Source organism: Saccostrea cucullata, unplaced genomic scaffold (genome assembly GCF_032062105.1).
Source record: "Saccostrea cucullata isolate Sc308-1 unplaced genomic scaffold, CSIRO_AGI_Scuc_v1 ctg10696, whole genome shotgun sequence".
Classification (NCBI taxonomy): domain Eukaryota; kingdom Metazoa; phylum Mollusca; class Bivalvia; order Ostreida; family Ostreidae; genus Saccostrea; species Saccostrea cuccullata.
This window is the reverse complement of record NW_026928994.1, coordinates 3,297-23,342: the sequence shown is the minus strand read 5'-3', so window position 1 is coordinate 23,342 and position 20,046 is coordinate 3,297. Positions and strand designations below refer to the sequence as shown.

The following is a 20,046-nucleotide window of genomic DNA, read 5'->3' as shown; positions in this document are numbered from 1 at the left end:
GGCCTGTCAATATATTTTTTTTTCGGAGAGCTACAGTTCTGCAGCTAGAATACCGTGGTAGCTTCAGAAAATTTGTGCGAATTACCAAAAACCGGGAATTACTTCTGTTCTTAACTATAGTTTACGATTGTAAATTATAGTTTACAAAGGCGAATCTATGTTTATCAACAAAATCTATTGTTAACACTTTATTACAGACAGATAAACTTAGATTAGCATTCGTAAACTATAGTTAACGACCGTTATAATTTTATAGATGAAAACTATAGTTAACGAATTGTTAACTATAGTTCACGGTTTGTAAACTATAGTTTACAGTCGATAAACTTAGATTATCAACTGTGAAATTATGTTTAGCTCATTTTTGTGAATTTGGCGTGCCATATTTATGTTTCAGAACCGTAAACTATAATAAACACTGAAAACAATCATTTGGAATATGCAAAACATAGATTATCTGATAAATCAATTTCACGATTTGTAAACTATTGTTTACAACCCCTAACTATAGTTAACGATCTGATAAATATATTTTCACGATTTGTGAAACTATGATTAACATCTCTTAACTATAGTTCACGATTGTAAATTATAGTTTACAGATGTGAATCTATGTTTATGAACAAAATCTATTGATAACATTTTTTTTTACAGACAGATAAACTTAGATTAGTATGGCACGCCAAATTCACAAAAATGAGCTAAACATATATAGTTTCACAGTTGATAAACTAGGTTTATCGACTGTAAACTATAGTTTACAAACCGTGAAATATCTGTAAACCAACTTTTATTCGCGTGCGAGAAATTTTCGCGAGGTTCGCGAGAGCCTAGTCATCGCGAATATTTCTCGCCGCGATTGGGTCATTAAAGTCTCTTTTTCTATTAAAAACAGTTCCAAAAACGGCTTGATCGCGAAAATTGATAGTCGCGAACTAGTTTACTCCCGGTAAATCGCGAAATAAAGTCGTCGCGAATAAAAGTTGGTTTACAGTAGTTAACAATTCGTTAACTATAGTGTTCATCTGTAAAATTTAAATTAAAGTGATAACTCGAGATTGACATATGACAGGTCGTTCATATTTGACAAAATATGCCATAAATAATGACATCTCAACCACAAAGACACCGAAAACGGACCACCACAATTCTTTACATTTCTATCCGACCGGGATTATACGGGCCATTTATGGTGAAATTCGATTTCCACTCGGCAAGCAGATTTTTGACGCTCTTTACGGATATAAATTAAAAAGAATGTCATATAGGCCTATGGTTGTTTAGATAAATTATCGTAGAGTACAGTGGTATTAAACAGTTTTGAGTACTCAATGTATTTCGGAGTTTGATACCTTGTGATATTATTTTACTATAGTTTAAAAATATTACCCAAACAACTGTCTGTACTCCATGACTATGAAGTCGACTACAGAGCTAAGAGCTTTAAGATTAGCTTGTGCTTATATGTAAATATGTGTAAACAAGAGATGTTTGTAAAACACTTATGCCCTCCTCCTTCCACATTTGGAATTTTTCAAAGTCCAAAAGGGCATAACTCTGTCAAAAATGGTGTGATCGTACCCAAACAGGACTTGACCTAGATAGTCATCTGATAAATCTGTATACTAAATTTCATTTCAGTATGTGCAACTTCTGCGAAGAAAATGAATGGAAACTGCAAATAATTGAATTTTTTCTAAGTCCAAGGGGCATAACACTGTCAAAAATGGTGCGACCATACCCAAAACAGATCTTGACCTAGATAGTCATCTGATATATCTGTATGCTAAATTTCATTTCAGTATGTGCAACGGTTGTGAAGAAAATGAACGGAAACTAAGTGGACCGACAGAACGACCGACAGACAGCAGCAAACAATATGCCCTCCCTTCTTCGAAGAGGGGCATAAATATAACCTGCTTTGATAATACATGTACCAAAGTACGTGTAACTGAAGTATTTTATTTTGGTGATTATTTTGATTTCATATCAGAGAGAATCATTGGATAATTATCTACTGAAATTATTTGAATTTTTAAAAAAAAATATATTTTATTGTTATCTTTATCAATACTCGTAGTACATACTCAGTGTGGGACGCATTCCCGGAGGCGTGGGTAATGAAACGAAATCGGAATCAAGATCATTTACTAGTATTCTTTTCTGTCCTCTGTATTTCTCTATTCGATCATCATTTTATTGAATCTTTATGCAATTTTTAAATTGTATGAATTAATGAAACACACACACCATCCCTCACACATACATACAGAAAGATTATAGTAGCGGAAATATATCAAAAGGGATTGTCAGTTGGTTTTCAGCCAAGGTGAGAAACATTGTGAATGTTTTTAATTAAAATTCTTGATTGAGAAGATTAAATAATTATATGATTCATTCCTTTAATTGCTCAGGCAAAGCAACCGACTCTTGAACTCAGAAATTATCGTGCAATGGAATTTTAAGATAAATATCGACAAATCGAAAATATTAATATTCAGTAAAAGTAGACGCGAAGAAAATTTACAGATGCAGTATGATGATAAGAAAATAGATGTAGTAACAGAATTTAACTATTTGGGAGTTATATTAAGTAAATCTAGCTCATTTATAACGGCAAAAAAGGAAATAGCTGAAAAGGCAACAAAAGCACTATACGAAGTATTAAAAAAAGGAAGATTAATTACATAACCTACCAATACAGTGTCAACTAGATTTATTTGATAAAATTGCGCGTTCCTATTTTGTTATATGGATATGAAGTTTGGGGATTTTCAAATAATGCAATAATAGAAAGGGTTCACCTGAAATTTTGTAAACTTCTACTCCATTTAAAAGATTCAACCCCAGATTTCATGATATATGGCGAACTTGGCCGATATCCCATGGAAATCCAAATAAAAACGCGCATGATATCTTATTGGTCAAAATTAATCACTGGAAAGGAAATTAAAATTGCAAATTTATGTTATGAATTACGCTTCATTATAAATCAAGAAAAAATAGGAGGGAAAATTGTTTGGCTTGAAAATATTAGAAATATCTTAAATAACTGTGGACTCTCAAATGTATGGCTTGAACAAAACACAATTAATATTAAATGGTTAAAAGCGAAAGTTAAACTCACATTAATGGATCAATTCAAACAAAGTTGGCAATCAATCCTTCAAACCTCACCTAAAGCTTAAAATTATAGAATATACAAAGACGAACTAAAATTTGAAAAACTATTTTAATATTTTATCAAAAAAGGACTTGATAACATTCTGTAGATTTCGAAAGTGTAACCATCATTTACCAACCGAAAGTGGACGCTGGCTTAATATACCAAGACAAGATAGAATTTGTCCCCATTGTAATCTAAAAGAACTCGGAGATGAGTTTCATTACATATTAAAGTGCAACTCGCTACAAACAGAAAGAAAACTATGCTTAGGTAGGATTCTTCTCTGCTTTCTGACTAGAAGAAATATCCAAAGTACATTTGCTTATATGTCTCATATATTTTTGTGTAAGATATTTAAACGACCATATTTTTCTTTTCTCATCACAATTGTACAACTTTAAATAGAAATGGTAAACCGCGTTTGAAATCTAGCAGGGACTATATTTTTGGCGGAATGATGGCGTATGAAAATATCTTCTTTTCTGCCTCTAGTCTCGTTTTCCCCAGACTCTCGCTCTCGAGACTTTGCCCGAGCGAGAGTCTGGTCTGATTCCTATATAATTATTATAGAACAATGAATTTAGTTATAATTTTTAAACAATCAAAGACTTGAAGAAATTTTCAATTTTAAGATTAATTAATAATAGGGGACTGAAGTTCCTAAATGTATCAAATTTATATGATTTTTCAAACAAACTAGAAATATCTAAGCTTTTATAAAACTTCCAATCTGACTATACATTTGAGCCAAAAATCCGTAAAAAGTATCTTTTCTCTCTTAATAAACGATCAAAAACTTTTTGTTTTTGTATCATTTTGTTCCTTTATGTGACAACTTCACCATATGTGAAAATGAGAAAAATTTAAATATAGGAAGCATATAAAAATAACTAATATATTCTAAAAATTTAAGAAAAGTAGAGGAAATTCGGATTAGCAAATATCCATTTAAATTAAATTATTAATGTCAATTTGATAATATCATCATATAAGCCCTTTTTAGTAGTATCTTTTTAGGCAAACAGAAAAACATTCAGTCTTTTGAAATACAAGTAGGGATTGAATAATTGGCAACAATAATTTTTTATTATTGATGTCCAGGAAAAAGGTCATGACCTTGACCTGACCTTGCCTCTAATATAAAACGGTCAAATTTTATCTCACTGATACCATTACTTAGTAATATTGTCTTTTTGATTCTGTGAAAATTTCATTAATTTTTAAATACAAGAAATGTGAGAAGAATCCTACCTTAACAGAAAAACACATAAAATTCCAGAATATAATTAGTTTTAAAAACATTATGAATAACAATAAACACTGCTTTCTAAGAAAATTATGCTCCTTTGTAAAGAAAATAAATATACATTGTAATATGCTCCCCGGCCTAAATTCCCATACTTCACATTTATAGTAACCTACAATTTATATTTATATTTTTTTTTTAGCTTTTGTCTTTGTTTAGTTTCTTATTCACGCATGCCTTTCTAGACCTATTGTTGTATATAAAATCACCTATATATTTTTGTAGTCTCTGTACGCTAAATTGTAAAATGGTGAAGAGATTCAAATAAATGATTGCAATCACAAAGCTCCTTACGTTTGTATTGTTATATTGTGTGAAAGATCCGCTGCATTTCATTTCCGCAAATCTGCATAGCATTTCCGACATTTTTTTCTTTCATTTCCGACATTTTTTTATTTCATTTCCGACATAATTTTGATATGAAATGAAATGCAGTCGAAAGATTGTCAGCAGATTTTAATTTTCCGCTTTCTTTCAATAAAACTTTGATCATCATTTTATTGAATCTTTATGCAATTTTTAAATTGTATGAATTAATGAAACAAACACACACACACCCTCCCTCACATACAGAGAGATTATAGTAGCGGAAATACATCAAAAGGGATTTAAAAAAATTCTTTATTATAATCTGATGGCATCTAAAGTTGTGACGTTGGTTCGAATCCACCGCGCGTCCGGATGAGACGGTACAAAACGAGATTCGTGTCACAGTAAGTGCAAGCACAAGCATATTCCTCCCTGCTCAAAGAACGTACGTGTGTACAATGTGCCAAGGAAGTCGACAGAATTTGCATCACGAATATTTAAAGCACCCGAAGCTTAGTAAATTGTGTACATGTTAAAACACGTATAAATATATCCTAGCAAGAGATTGGAAGAAAAAAATTTGAATAATTTGTTAAAATTTTATTTATTTAACAGTGATTTTTTTTAAAACAAATAATAATAAGCCTTTTTAAACAGTAACATCGTTAAAGAAGTGTATGAAGTATCTTTCAGCTGTGTCTCTTTGCGAGAAATATGTTCACAATTAGACTTATACTAGTATATTGTAGGTATAATTAGACTTTTTAAATTAAAAAATATTTTAAATAACTTCCAAGATTTGTAATCAGCTCATCATTATTATATTTAGCTGCAGATCAGCTGACTGGTCTAAAAAAAAACTGGGATTGACGACCAGGTCTTTCAATATATTTATTCGGAGAGGTACATATATATATACATTTCATTAATAGAATTCTTTATGATTGCGTATATGGTAAAGATCATAATTAATCAATTCTAATTACTTTATTTCCTCACGAAGTTCTAAGTTGTTAAAGATCAACTTGTTTCATAAAAATATTGTTTCTTACCTGCTTGAATCCTTGGCTTTTTAGTAGTATATATTTATAAATAAATTGGATAATTTTCCAGATTTATTTATAGAAAGATTGTTATTTGCTAACTAAAAATAACCCAATGGAAAATCCAAAGATTTGATAAATCCATATAAATATCATGTTGACCTTTGTCAAATGGCAACGTGTTGACTCAGGACCCCTGACGTTGTGAGGATGAGAAAAGCTTAAATTTATATCGACTTTGCCCGTTTGACAGTTTTGTGCAGTCAAAATTATAACATTTATTGACGGAGTCTGAGGGCAACATGCATCAATGTCGGACTGAAGATCCAAACTGTCTGCCTGAGGCCGATGGCAGTTTGGTTCGAGGGTCGACGAAACGCATTTTGTTCGAGAAGATAGTAAAGAAATGTAAATAAATGTTTTGTTGTACCTTTCAATTTTGATTTTTTTTGACATACATTTATTCTGTACCGTCTTCCGTGATGTAACCTCAGGTCTGTCACTGATGAACACATCAAATTTAAGTGTTAGGAGTGTGACATGATTTTTGATGAATTATGTAAAAAGTACAGTGTATATGATACTTTCAAATATGAATATATATAACCTAATAAGTATTATTTGTGACATGATAGCGGTGTTTTTCTTTGAAGTTTACTGTACTGTATTAGCAATACAGAACGGGACTATGGTGGGTAGCCTAGTACCCGAGGCCTTCCGAGTGCAAGCACGAAGGCCTGGAATCCGCTGTCCAATGGCGGCGCCCTATGGACAATTCAACATGGCGGCGAGTAAGGTAAAATAACATAAACCCACATTACTTTTGGAGAATTGGGCCTTTTCTTGCTGGTTCATATGCAAATCAAACATACAGATGGCATAAGAAACACCTTCTCTACACTTTAAAAGCTTTATACGAGATTGATCCGACAAGGAAATACCCGATTTCGAGTGCTAGGCGATCCCTACCTAACGCTCGGTAACAAAACACGTGTGTAGCCTGTCATGCTAATTAAGTCAAGACTGATCAGTGCATACAACCATCATGTGAACATCCATATTATATTTAGGCATGGTTTTTACTACTTTCTGCAAGCTATTCTTTCATCAATTTACGTCAAATTGCTTGAAAATTATGTTGATATGAAAAAAATGTAAATACTGGCATTCTCTATTGGATTTCTTACATGCAAACCTTATATTTAGTACAATGACTTGGTAAGTACACTGCATGCCAAGCTATATACTAAAACCATCAATGAGGCATAACACTTAATGTACTGAACTATACTAGTATAAATTCTTATTCAATAACATACATGTACATTGTATACTCATCAACATAATGCTTTGGTGTAAATGGTTAGCACACTTCATGCTAGAGTCTGTATTTTGGCATTGAAGAGGACCAGGTTCAAATCCTGGAGGCATTCCATTTTTCAGTCTTATAATCCCTATAATTTCTTAACAAAGTGTAAAGTTACTCTTAATTCATATTCAACATCTGTATATACACTGTATACTCAGTCTTGTAATCCATATAATTCCTTATCAAAGTATTACATGTATGAATCTAATTATCACATATGTCATGATATGTGCTATGAAATTCTTCATCTGTACTTATTTTCCATATAGCCTTTACGTGCATGTGGTCATAGGTTTACAGTGTGTTTTTATTGTTGTGATAAAGCTCCCTTGTTTGCTTATATTTTATGACTTCTATGTAAACTACAGAAATTCAGTTTTTTAAGTATTTCAATCTTAGGCAATGGAGGAAATCCACAGTTATTCCCGCCTTCATATTAAGGAGAAGACCCCCTCCTTTATGCACGTGGAGCATTCTTACACAAGTAGGCCTAGCAGCAGGAAGAGATGTCGAGGGACGCCTACAGGGAAGACCCCAATTCAAGCTGCAAAAAAGGCCCCAATGGTTGGATCATTGATTTTAAAATAAATTACATACCTTTATGACAATCTTGTGAATAAAAATAGAAAATATGACTGATATTGATAGGATACAAATTGGGTCACACAAATCTCTAGTTCTGCCTGTAGTAAACAAGCTATGTGGCTCAGGAGATTAAAACTTAATTCAATTTGATCTGTTGACACTTATAAGATTTTTCAAATTTTGCAGTTTTGAGTTATAGATTGAGAATGAGGGAAATAACAATAAGAAATGAATAGAATGGAATAGTCAGTGTCTTTACTGAAGCATGGCAATTCAAATAGCTCATTATACTTGAAATGAATGTTACACTGTTCATAAGTTTTTTTTCACAAAGTCTTCTAGATGGGCTGATGAAGAGAAAAACTTCTTATCAAGTTACCTGAAGAAAGAAATTCCTAGTCATCCGATTTCCAATGAATATTGGAAAAACTGCGCCCATGAAATGAATAAAGACTTGGGCACAAACCGAACTGGTAAGGTTGAGAAATAAGTACATCTGCACTATCATGTTATAAATTGCATATATCATCATGAAATCATTCTTTTTTGTCAGGAGCTTCGTGTAAAAGTTTTTATAGGAGATTTCTCGCCTCTGACACTGTGCTCACGTCTGAACCTGACTCAGAGAATGACATTTTGGCTCTGCCATTAGAACAACATACAGACCAGTACTGCCAGACCGACCTTTCATTTCCAGTAATGAGGTACTTCATAGATAGCTGCAATAATGTAGCCCTCTCCGATTTTTTTTTTTGGGAGAGGGCTACAACTCCTTAGGATCTCTATAATGGTGCAGATGCGGCAGTGGATCACTCCCGCACGGATTTCGGCTCAAATTATCAGTAGACGGCTATTTTATTATTATCTCTTACCTGGAATCCAAATATGTAATTATGCAAAACATAAATCGATCCAAAAATATTCACAACGACCCATATATTGGTTATTTTTCGTGTGTGTCAACAGCTTAACTTGAATTTATCCGCCATGTTTACTGACCTTGATGGATTGTATTTTGGGACAGCCAATGAGAATTTAGGTTCTATAGGAGCGGATCTACTAGGAATTCCCTTATTTTAAGCATACGTATCGCTGTTTGCGCAAAAATAACACTTGAACTGGTTTTATTTATCGATGTTTTTGTAATATATTATAGCACAATCGTTTATAAACATCGACATTTGCTTTATTTGGTTGTTCCAAATTTCAAGCGAAAGTCTCACTACGTCACGCGTGAACTGTCATGGCTGCTGAATATTGCAGCTGGGAAAGACACAGATTTATTTTACATGGTTTTCGAGTTTAACAGGCTATGTTGTTGACAGTAAATAAAAATTCCGTCTTATAAGAAGTAAGTTTAATGTAAAAATAATTTATTTTGCCTCCAATCACCCGTATCAAAAAAATATATTTGCACCATTACGGAGATGCGATGGAATTGTAGCCCTCTCAGGAAAACATCAGATAAAAAAAATCGGAGAGGGCTACATTATTGCAGCTACTTCATAGAGGTCATATTATGTAAACCAGTACTGAAGACAGCATGATTGCTGTTTTTTTCTAAAACCCCCACTCAATATTGCCATTCATGATTGTTCACCTCCTACTTTACTTTTTGATCTGACTGATATTTTGGGTTTCCCATAGCAAGACATAATACTGCCATTATATTCATATGAGAGCCAGGGGGTATTATTTAGTGAGGTGAGCTCATTGCTCACAGTACCTACAGTTTTTTTACAGCAGTGATTCGTTTTGTGTATTATTGAAATAATTTAAATTATTTGCGAACACTCCCATGATTTTGGTCTGTCACTGTGTTGGCAAGTTTGTCTGTATTTGTATCTTTAACACTTTTGGTTCCTCACCATATCTCAAGAAGGCTTTAAGCTTTTGAAATTTATACCATAACTCTATATGGCCCTGCCTGTCCTTCTTAGGTGTTCCCTCCTTCGACCCCCGCCTCCCTCCTAGAACCATGTTCTTTTTTGTTTACTAGCACACAGATTCTCAGAATAAGGCCATCCTTAAAAAATTGTTTGTTTGGAATTGCCACCTGGAGGGTTTCAGACACAGGATGGAGGGAGGGAAATTTATAATATTATTTTTTTAATTGAAGATAAATTTTAAAATTTTGGATAAAAATCTAAGTAAACAGCAAATACATTTTCTGAATTTTAAAAAGATTATCTACCATCAACATGATCAATAAAAAATCCTAATTTTACATAGATCTGTATGGTGTCGGGATAGGGCCATTTGCGTTAGCTCGACATCACGTTCAGATAAACTCGTTGTTGTGCTAACACACAACACGCCGTCGCGCTAACGCAACTTTGCACAACACGCCGTTGCGCTAACACAACTTTGTGCACAACGTGCCGTCGCACTAATGCAACTTTGCACAACGCACCGTCACGCTAACACAACTTTGCACTTCGCGCCATTGCGCTAGTGTTGTGCAAAGTTGTGTTAGCGCAACGGCGTGTTGTGCAAAGTTGTGTGAGCGGGACGGCGTGTTTGTGTAAGCGGGACGGCGCATTGTGCAAAGTTGTGTTAGCGCGACAGCATGTTGTGCAAAGTTGTGTTAGCGTGACGGGCGCATTGTGTGTTAGCGTGACGGCGTGTTGTGCAAAGTTGCGTTAGCAAGACGGCGTGTTGTCAGGGACCAACCTAGACCCAATAATTAGGGAGACTTCACTTCTCCCTCAGAGAAATTTAGGGAGAAGTTTTGAAATTTAGGGAGACTTCTTAGCGCACGTGATGCTCACTGATCATTATAAAACTTTTTAAAAATGAAACTATTTCATTGTTTATAACTTGAAATACTTTTCAATAATTTTTTTCTGTATTGAAATCCTAGTAAAAATAATTTAAGAAGGAGAAAAAGAATCTGAATTTTTTTTTCCAATTACAAGGTATATCTAGCAAAAAAAAAAAAAGAACAACAACAAACAAAACAAATAAAAAAAAATAAATAATGACAATGTAAAAGTTTTTTTTTCATTTCTTGCATAATAATTAATATGCACAATTAAATTTAAATGCTATCTTTTCATTTTAAATTTGAAGCCTCATTGCATAGTCATAATTTTGTTATTATCTTATTAAAATTTGTTTTCAATCTTAATTTTTTTTTTCTGAAAAAGTTTTGATGTACTACTTACTGCATGCTGATTGAACTCTGTATATCAGACGTGTAATTTCTTAGACAGTCAATAACTACACAATTTAACAGTAAAATAGGTCTGTATTCACAGCATGAATTAATTATTTGGCAATAAAAAGATCTAAAATCATCTTCAACATCTTTGGCATGACATCGATATAGCTGACCAGCTGTTTTGCGTCTGGTTGTGCATAACTTGTAACATGGACTTTATCATACCGGGAAGTGTAAAATCTAGAGGAGTTCCGTCAGAGTATTCGATGCATTGGACATTAGTAGCGAAACAGGTGCAAGTGTCCTGCTGTTTCGTTTATTTCAGCAGTAATAAAACAGGATTTATAAACTACTGACGATTCTACCATGTTTCTTAATAGATTTGCTTCATGAATTTTAATAATGGGGTTGCAAATGTTAGGGCGACTTTAACTTCGCTTTCATGATAAATTACGGCGAAGTTTGGAGCCCAAAAGCGACTATTTCGCCTCAGTCGCCCCCTCGGTTGGTCCCTGTGTTGTGTGTTAGCGCGACGGCGTGTTTTTTTTAACGCGATGTCGTGCTAACGCAAATGGCCCTTTCCGAACACCATAGATCTGACACTATATTTAAATGTTTTGTATGGCGCATGTGATACGTATATAAAGGGCAAAAAAATTGATTAAATAAAAAAAAAATCTTCCTACTTTTGGTCAATAAAATTTTTTCAAGAGTGGGCATTTCAATGAGGCAAGAGGTAATTCCAACAAACTATAATTTTATTTTGGCCTAAGCTCATATTTTTTCTTGTATCTTGTTTTCATAGAACTCCACTTATGCAGCCAAGAGAAAATACATGTCTGAAAGAGCATGAAGCCTTGTTAGATGACATGACACAGCAAGGACTTTTAAAATGTGCCTTTAATCGGACAATGGCTCCAGACACCGGAATGGACATTCCAGGAAAAGACATTTTGAAACTAGTTACTTTACTTTTTTCAAGTAATAGTGTATTAGATATTTGCAGGGCAATGTTTGACATCGAAGCCTTTAAGGAGTGTATGTGGAAGCTGTTTTTGGAGGAAATTAGGGAAAATACAAGGTATATGTGCATCAAGGGACACAGTTGTTTAAGCAGAATTGATTTTGACTCCTTGAAGTCTTTTCAGTGGGAAGACCTAATTACAGAGATGTATGATCACCAGAGGCAATTTCTGCAGGTTTTACTCTCTGTGTGTACGTCAACCAAAAATTCCCAGAATTCCCAACACTTCTCCAATGTAGGCAAGGAGCTTGGACTCATTTATGGAATTCTCATGAAGAGGAGATCCAGCTCCCTATCAAGAGTCCAGCGAGTGACGTCCATCTCCCTTGCAGATGAAAGAGTTCACCAAAAGGTTAGGAAATTAACATACAAAAGCTTTTAATTTTACTATTCATGTATATATAATTACTGTTTCATGTACACATGATGTACACATTTTCATTTTTTTTTAAGTATTGCTTAAGTTCTACCATTTTGCCAATAATCAAGTTATATGTATTAATACATCTCACAATTTTTTTTTATTCACAAACAGGTATTGTTATGTCCATCATGTTCATATGTACTGATATGAGAGATAAGTAAAAGATTCTATGTACCAGTAGTAGTAGTATATTATTGTAAAATTGGATTCTCCTTTCTTCTTCTTTTTTTCTTAATTTCGTAGATTTTCTACTGGAGCCATTTTAAATTAAGTGCAGAAATTCAAGGTGTCTAAAAATGTGAATCTGAACAAAAATAATTGAATTCTTTTCATTTGAAATAGATTTTGGAGTCTAACATAACAAATCCTGCTGATATTCATCATGTTGTTCATTTAAAGATCCATTCGGTCATATACTGTGCATTCTGTGTACTATATAATAAGCGTGCCTTTATATGATGAAATTGGATCTTTTTTACATTTTTTTACTGTATTCAGTTCGACTACTTTTGAGTTTTAAAACAATACGTGTGTAATTGGTAAGTAGACAACAGTATTAAGGTAAGCTTTACATGTACTTTCATAATTCTTGTTGATAATTTTTTCTTTTCATTTGAAAAATATTGAATAAGGTTAAAGAATGTGTATACCTGATGTCACATGAAAAATTGATAATGAATGAGCTTCTTCTTTACTTTTGAAGGTGTATGACAGACTGCAGCCACTGGGCATTACCACCTCTCACTGTGTCATGCTGAGAACTCAGAAGCAGATTAGTGGCCATTTTAACTCGCAACTAATTCAAGCCGTCAAGGAAGGCCGAACATTCCGTCTCATAGGAGATAATGTTAACTTTATGGTTGATGTGAGTCGTCAACGGCAAACCAATAAATCACATATGGAGCACTGGTTTGCGTCCATGGCTATTATTCAGCACAGCAACTTCAGCATTCTGTCAACTGCAAGACCCCAAATTCCCTTGTTAGAGTTAACTCCATCGTCTTTTTTACCACAGCTTGTGACATGACCCGGCGAGTTTCCTTTGAAGTCAAGCATACTGTAACTGCGATACAGAACACTTTTTGTGGGCGTTTCTTATGCAAATGAGCAGAAACTGTACTGTATCTGCAAAATATCAACGATACAGTACGGTTTATTTTTAGCGATGAGGGAAAGCTGAATCTGTGTACAGACACAGGAATCGTTCAATTCCCATGAAAGCACTGTTAGTATTTACTCAAAATTTGAGGTGAATTAAGAATAAAATTATACAACGTAAAGTTATTAGTGTCGAATTCAAAAATTTTAGAAAGGTAAGGAGTAGTGGAACAGTTCACAAATGATTACTATGCCCCCCCCCCCCCCCGAAAAAAAAATAAGTGGAAACCCGTATATTACACTCGGGAAGGGGGTAGCTTTACAGCCAACCAAGACACTATGTGGTGCTATTGTTTATTGTTGATAAATTAAAAAGCGTATGTATACAAGTTTAGCAAAAATCATTTATGAAAGAGAAAAAGAAAAAAAAAAACTCACAGGAGGGTTGAGTGGGGGGCACCAGTAAGTGCTGGGATCCCCTTTGGTTTCCTACATTTTATTACAAACATGAAGGTAAAATACACCCCCCCCCCGCTTTCATTTCATCTGTTTATTTCATTTTTTTTTTTTACATTACGACAGGTGTAGGACATTGTTAGACATTTTTTTCAGAATACGTTTTCCCCGAAGTATTTTTGTTTCAAAAACATTAAATTCCCACATGATTCTTATATATTAAAATGTTTTGCATTTAATCGTAGCTTAAATTAAAAAAAAAAGAAGTCGGCAACAGCTGAATAAAGAAAAGAACATACGCAATCAAATTATTTTTTTTTTTTTGGAAAACCAATTATATAATACATCCCCTAAATAATTATTTTAAAATGATAAATACCTGCACGTCCACCTCTCTCGGCATTTCAGTTGCGAATGCTTAAAATGGGATACTAAATCAACTTTCTGCTAAAATCATCTGATTGGTTGAGAGATATGTACCCAAATATGAATGTAAATTGGTGAGGTCATTAGAAAGGTCATGTCACAAGTCATTTAGAATACTCGTTTCCTACTGTATCAGAGATACAGGGCGGGGCCCGGCTCGAGCTATCGCTCTCGCCTCAAGCCCCGCCCTGTATCTCTGATACAGTAGGAAACTCGTACTCTAAATATAACTTAGTGATTGGCAGATCATCAGAAACTGCTACATTCTTGTCATTTTGGAAATTCTATGCAAATTCTGCAAGTATTTTCAGAATTTTAAGTCAGTGAAAGAGTATATAAAAGCAAATCTCAGGCCAGGGGACTATGACATTTCCCAAATCCACACAAGTGTTCCCCTACCAGTTTTGCCGAAGAATGAACAAAAGTATGCCGATGTCATAGAAATCTTGGACTTTTACGAGAACATTGGAAAAAATGTGTGTGGGGAAAGTAATGTTTCAGTGCATATTGGAGGAGACCAACTTACACGAGAGAGGTTTTCTGGTGCGAAGAGATTACGTGCGGCATCCATAACACCAAGGGATAGATTTGAACATCTTTCACCCATCACATTCGAATTCTTCCACCTGCAAATGTCTATTTTGACTCTCTTTTATAAGCTTCTTTACCAGAAAAGTGGAACTGCTCTGGGGACCTTAAATGCCGAGAAAATTACATTGGGACGAACAAAAGCCAATGGTGATGATGTAAAAAACCACTATAATGACTGTAAAGAACTTGCAGATTCGTTTATTTCTGGCTATGTTGTTAATGCTGTTATGCATTTCTTTGAAATGGAAGAGATGAACTCACAACCAAACAGGGCCTTTGCAGCAGTAGATATTTCATCAGCAACAGAAGAAGAAAAAGAGAAACTTGTTGTGGGTTCCCTTGGAGAATTCGTAGATGAATTCATATTGAAAGAAGCCAAGTCTAATCTTACAAAAAAAAGCAACTTAAACCAGCAGATTACCTGTATCCTTCCAGATGGAGGAAAGTTAATCCTGAATATTCCAGTGTCTGTTCCTCAGGGTATTCCAGAGAAAAGAGATGATTGTGTGTTCAGCTATGGAAAAGCTGTGTTAGAAACTGATTATTGTATCAATGTTTAAATCTTCTAATTAAGATTCCAAATCGAGAAATATTTATCTCGCTAATGAAGTACATCATGTGTGTAGTGAAAGGGAACAACAACCAGTCCAAATATGCTTTGGAAATACTGAGATTCCTTTTTTTGCAAACCTCAGTGCTCGATCTAAAGACTGCCAAAGAAACTTTCTATGGACTCTTTGTTAACCAGAAAGGCAAAATGGACACAAACATTCCAGCTGATCTTCACATGGAGCACTTTGTCAAAGAGACAAAAGAGCACCTTAAGTCGCTTCATGCAAACAAGACAGAGTCTTCCGTGCAGTCCCGATCCTCTGCCATAGCTGGAATGCGTCAAATATCTGCAAATTATGATGAAACAACACATGTACTTTATAGAGCTAAAAGACATTGCACACCTTCATCAGAAGAGGATGAGATCAATATAATTCAAAGGTTATTACGTGTTAGACCTTTTGATATTGTTGATGGACGTAGTCTAGAATGCTACACAAAACCACTTGCAAGTCCACTTGCAAATATAAATTTGGGACACTTACAGGAATGGATTAGGAGTCATCAGTATGAGATTCTCAATGACTTTGGCATCTAATCTGGTAAGAGATTTACAATTCAATACATATCCAACCCAGTTTTTTTTTAAATTTAATATTTAGTCTACTGACTCTACTCAGTTAAAAAGACAAATTTTCAATTATGTTTTTTTTCATCATGTGACAGTGGAAATGTAAACACATGGTAAAAAAGATTATCAATGCATTTCTATTAAACTCTTTTGTGTCACCTAGTGATTATCTAAACCTGTCATGCGACCATTTTAATCACTTCATAACACTTGTAAGTTATGTTGACCAGGTTTAAGTTTACTTGAGGCTTAAATTCAAAATAGCTTTTCCAATTGTCCTATGTCTGTCTGTCTGTTGTAAAGAATTTTAACTTATAAAGTACATACATGTATTAATATAATTGTGTCCCTTACACTTGGGCATCACTCAGAAAACTTATCATGTTTATTAATCATTAAATGTACAGGTTATTGATCATTTGAAAAAAGCCAAAGTGGATGACTATGAATTCTTTCCATACTCTCTCCCCATAACTATTGCATATAAATGGGAGTTTTAATTAATGAACAGGTGAACACTTACACAGATGAACACAAAAATATCAGCTCGATGGGCTAACTGTTTTTATATTTAGCATGTTCAGGACAATACACTGGTGGAATATACATTATGTACCATGAAGCAAACAGCAGTTGAAAGGCATTACATTGACACAATAAATTTTATAATTGTACATAAATTTTCAGCATGTTCAAGATTCATTCGAAAATCCTGAATTAAGTTCTCTTTCTCCATATATCTAGAATAATTGTGAATAATAGACTCTATTTCATAAAAAGACATCTGTAACTCATTATGTGAAATGTACTCTGACAATGATTGTCGAATGGCAGATTTCACTTCTTGCTTTAGATGTGGAGAAGAATTCCATTCTGATAAGCTAGGATCACAAATGTTACAGCACAATGGTTGCTTGTTTTCACCCTCTTTGTTGTCAACAGAGCATCCAAAGTAGTCATTCAGCATTTTTCTCCGACAGGTTGATTCATTTTTACAGAAGGCCTTCATTGTTTTGCTCATTTCAGGTCTGCCTACATCACTGTTGTTAAAGAATAAAATTGCAGTTGCTTGTTTTCCAGTTCTGCCTGCACGTCCCACTTGCTGAATGTAAGCTGTTGGAATACATGTATTAATAAACATTATAAAAGATACCCATCATATTATAAGTTAGCATTTATATACCATTCAAGTATTGTTTATAAAAATGCATGTATGCGGAGTGCATTTTTTTAAAGTGGGATGCGTAGATGTTTTAATCTTTTATACTCTGTACATACTATTAAGTGTACTTTAACATGTTTAAGTCTAAAATGTTCACAAATTTGGTAGATATTATTGCTTGACTCCATATTCAGTTAATTCCACAGAAGCATGATAATCATGGATAATAATAACTCATTATTTTTATGTACCGGGTATAAGGAAATTACTAGAGTATACTAGATGATAAGATTCAATAGAAAGTTACCCTCAGTGCTTTTAGGTGGACCTGCATGCACTATTCTTTCAACAAGACCAAAATCTGCCCCCATACCAAGGGCAGAAGAAGCCAATATGATCCTCAAGGGACTTTTTTCAGAGGAAATTTGATGAAATATCAACTCCCGTAGCTGAATGTAATAAACAGATCTATTTATTTGGGCCTCACATCATTTAATTCTTGATTATTGACACAACAAAACCAAGTATCCTAAAACTTTAAAGACATTTAGTCAAGGGACAGCAGTTAAATACTTCAATAACTATGAGGTTGTAACTCTTGAACCTAAATATATTTTCTTTTTTTCTGTTGGGCCCTGTTGTTTCTGGTTTTTAGTAATGCATGTACCTTCAACATAATCAACTCAAACTGTGGTTAACAATACATTTTTTTTTTAAATGAAATGATAAAAATTATATTCTCATTCAATATTTTAATCTTAATTTTCGTGTGATTTGCAGTTCTTACCTCTTCACTCCCATACTCCACAGATGCATGGTACATGACAATTCTGGCGTTTTCTGGCCTCTTTTCCCCATTGTACAACAAGTCCCCTAATACTCTGCAAGCATGCTCATAAGCAAATCCAATATAGTTCAGTGATGAATTAAAGTATACTATAGTTAGTGGAGTATTACTCAATTTGTTTTTCAGTTCATTGAATAAAACATCTAAAATGTGTCTGTAGGACATCCTTACATCCTTAGAATTAGAAGGTCTTCTTAAAACACTTAGTGAAATGTTAGACTTAACTGGTATCTCACCATGGATTCTAAAATCTTTTAATGATAGAGATCTTTGAATATCAGCCTGACCTTTTACAGAGAGTGTTGCAGAGAGACAAAGCATATTTGCATGAGGAAGTACAGCCCGGAGTTCCACTAACTTGCTGTACTCGGGACGAAACTCATCTCCCCACTCCAAAATACAATGAGCCTCATCAATTACAATAACAACTCTGTTTTCTTCAAAATATTTGCACTGAAAGAATTTATTGACCAGTGGTTTTCCCAGTATGTTCTCAGGGTGGCTGTAAACATAGCTATATGAAAATTGTCCATCCTCAATGGTTTTGCTTATATTTAAGTCTTTAAGAACTACAGCCATACCATCTAATTTGGACATTTGTTGATTGATAATCACATTCAGGGGTTCCACAACTATAACCTTAGCGTCAGGCAATACAAATGGAATCAATTCATAGATGAGGCTTTTTCCGTAGCCCGTTGGTAATGCTGCAATTACATCATGTCCATTTAAAACATCCAGAAGTGCACTGTATTGTTTTGGCTTAAGTTTTACAATTTTGCGACCAGTCCTTTCATTAAACTTCACCAGTGCTGCATCAATGTCATCTTGAGTAAACTATTATAAATAAATCAATCTATGAGTTAGAACATCAATCCGAGTGAAAATTGAGATCAATACTGAAGTTTTAAACTATACCAGTAACGCTTAATATCATGCGGCAAAGATGAAACATAGCCAAGATAACAATTACATTTTAATGTAGAAATGCCCCCAGGATTTGAACCTGGTCCTCCTCATTGCCATTTTAAAGAGAAAATCTCTAGCATGAAGTGTGCTGACCATTTACACCAAGGCATTATGTTGATGAGTATACAGTGTACATGCATGTTATTGAATTATTCAGTGTATAAGAATCTATAGTAGTATAGTTTAGTACATTACCTTGAGAAAAATGCATTTTTATAGCAATAAATTGATTTTGAAGCTAAGCTACCTCAGATAGGTAAATAAAGCTAAAAAGGTAAATCAAGTTACGTAGCTAATCTAGTGTAGCTGTGATTGTACTGGACCTCTTTGTTACCGAGCGTTAGGTAGGGATCGCCTAGCACTCGAAATCGGGTATTTCCTTGTCGGATCAATCTCGTATAAAGCTTTTAAAGTGTAGAGAAGGTGTTTCTTATGCCATCTGTATGTTTGATTTGCATATGAACCAGCAAGAAAAGGCCCAATTCTCCAAAAGTAATTTGGACTAATCTAATGTTATTTTACCTTACTCGCCGCCATGTTGAATTGTCCATAGGGCGCCGCCATTGGACAGCGGATTGCCTTCGTGCTTGCACTCGGAAGGCCTCGGGTACTAGGCTATATGGTGGGCGGAACTACTTTCCGTTCTGTATTAGCCCTGTTTTCTGTCTTGTATTAGCCAACTATTCTGTATCGAAAATACAGCACGGTTTAAAAATAAATCTTTGGGGATGGACGAGTGCGTAGCACGAGTCTCCTCTCCCAATTTTGTATCTACGATACAGAACCTGTCGAGTTCTCTAAATGATTTGTGACACGATCAATCAAAAATAGCCCTGCCCACTTTATAACTTTGCAGCATCCAAACTTCCGCCAGAGTTTTGTAGTTGAGGCCCCGACGGGGAATACGCATCCGCAGTATATATTT

General features: G+C 34.3%; 1 protein-coding gene and 1 pseudogene across 1 annotated transcript; one reads left to right on the top strand and one right to left on the bottom strand.

Moving 5' to 3' along the window:
- The first annotated feature begins 6,512 nt into the window (after positions 1-6,512).
- On the top strand, positions 6,513-16,110 carry LOC134279532 (uncharacterized; annotated as a pseudogene).
- A 598-nt stretch (positions 16,111-16,708) lies between these two features.
- On the bottom strand, positions 16,709-19,708 carry LOC134279531 (uncharacterized). Its single transcript, XM_062761940.1, has 4 exons — positions 19,644-19,708; positions 18,093-18,989; positions 17,613-17,754; positions 16,709-17,256 (listed from the first exon to the last, which is right to left on the bottom strand). Exons 1-4 carry the CDS (start codon positions 19,683-19,685, stop codon positions 16,787-16,789), a joined length of 1,551 nt encoding a protein of 516 aa, XP_062617924.1. The 5' UTR covers positions 19,686-19,708; the 3' UTR covers positions 16,709-16,786.
- Positions 19,709-20,046: the final 338 nt, after the last annotated feature.

Excerpts from the sequence above, each read along its gene's own strand:
- LOC134279531 (XM_062761940.1), bottom strand. The coding sequence starts at position 19,685 with ATGGCGGCGCCCTATGGACAATTCAACATGGCGGCGAGTAAG. Across the intron at positions 18,990-19,643 it reads TCAACATGGCGGCGAGTAAG|TTTACTCAAGATGACATTGA; the intron begins GTAAAATAACAT and ends TATTTATAATAG. Across the intron at positions 17,257-17,612 it reads TCCACCTAAAAGCACTGAGG|CTTACATTCAGCAAGTGGGA; the intron begins GTAACTTTCTAT and ends GTATTCCAACAG.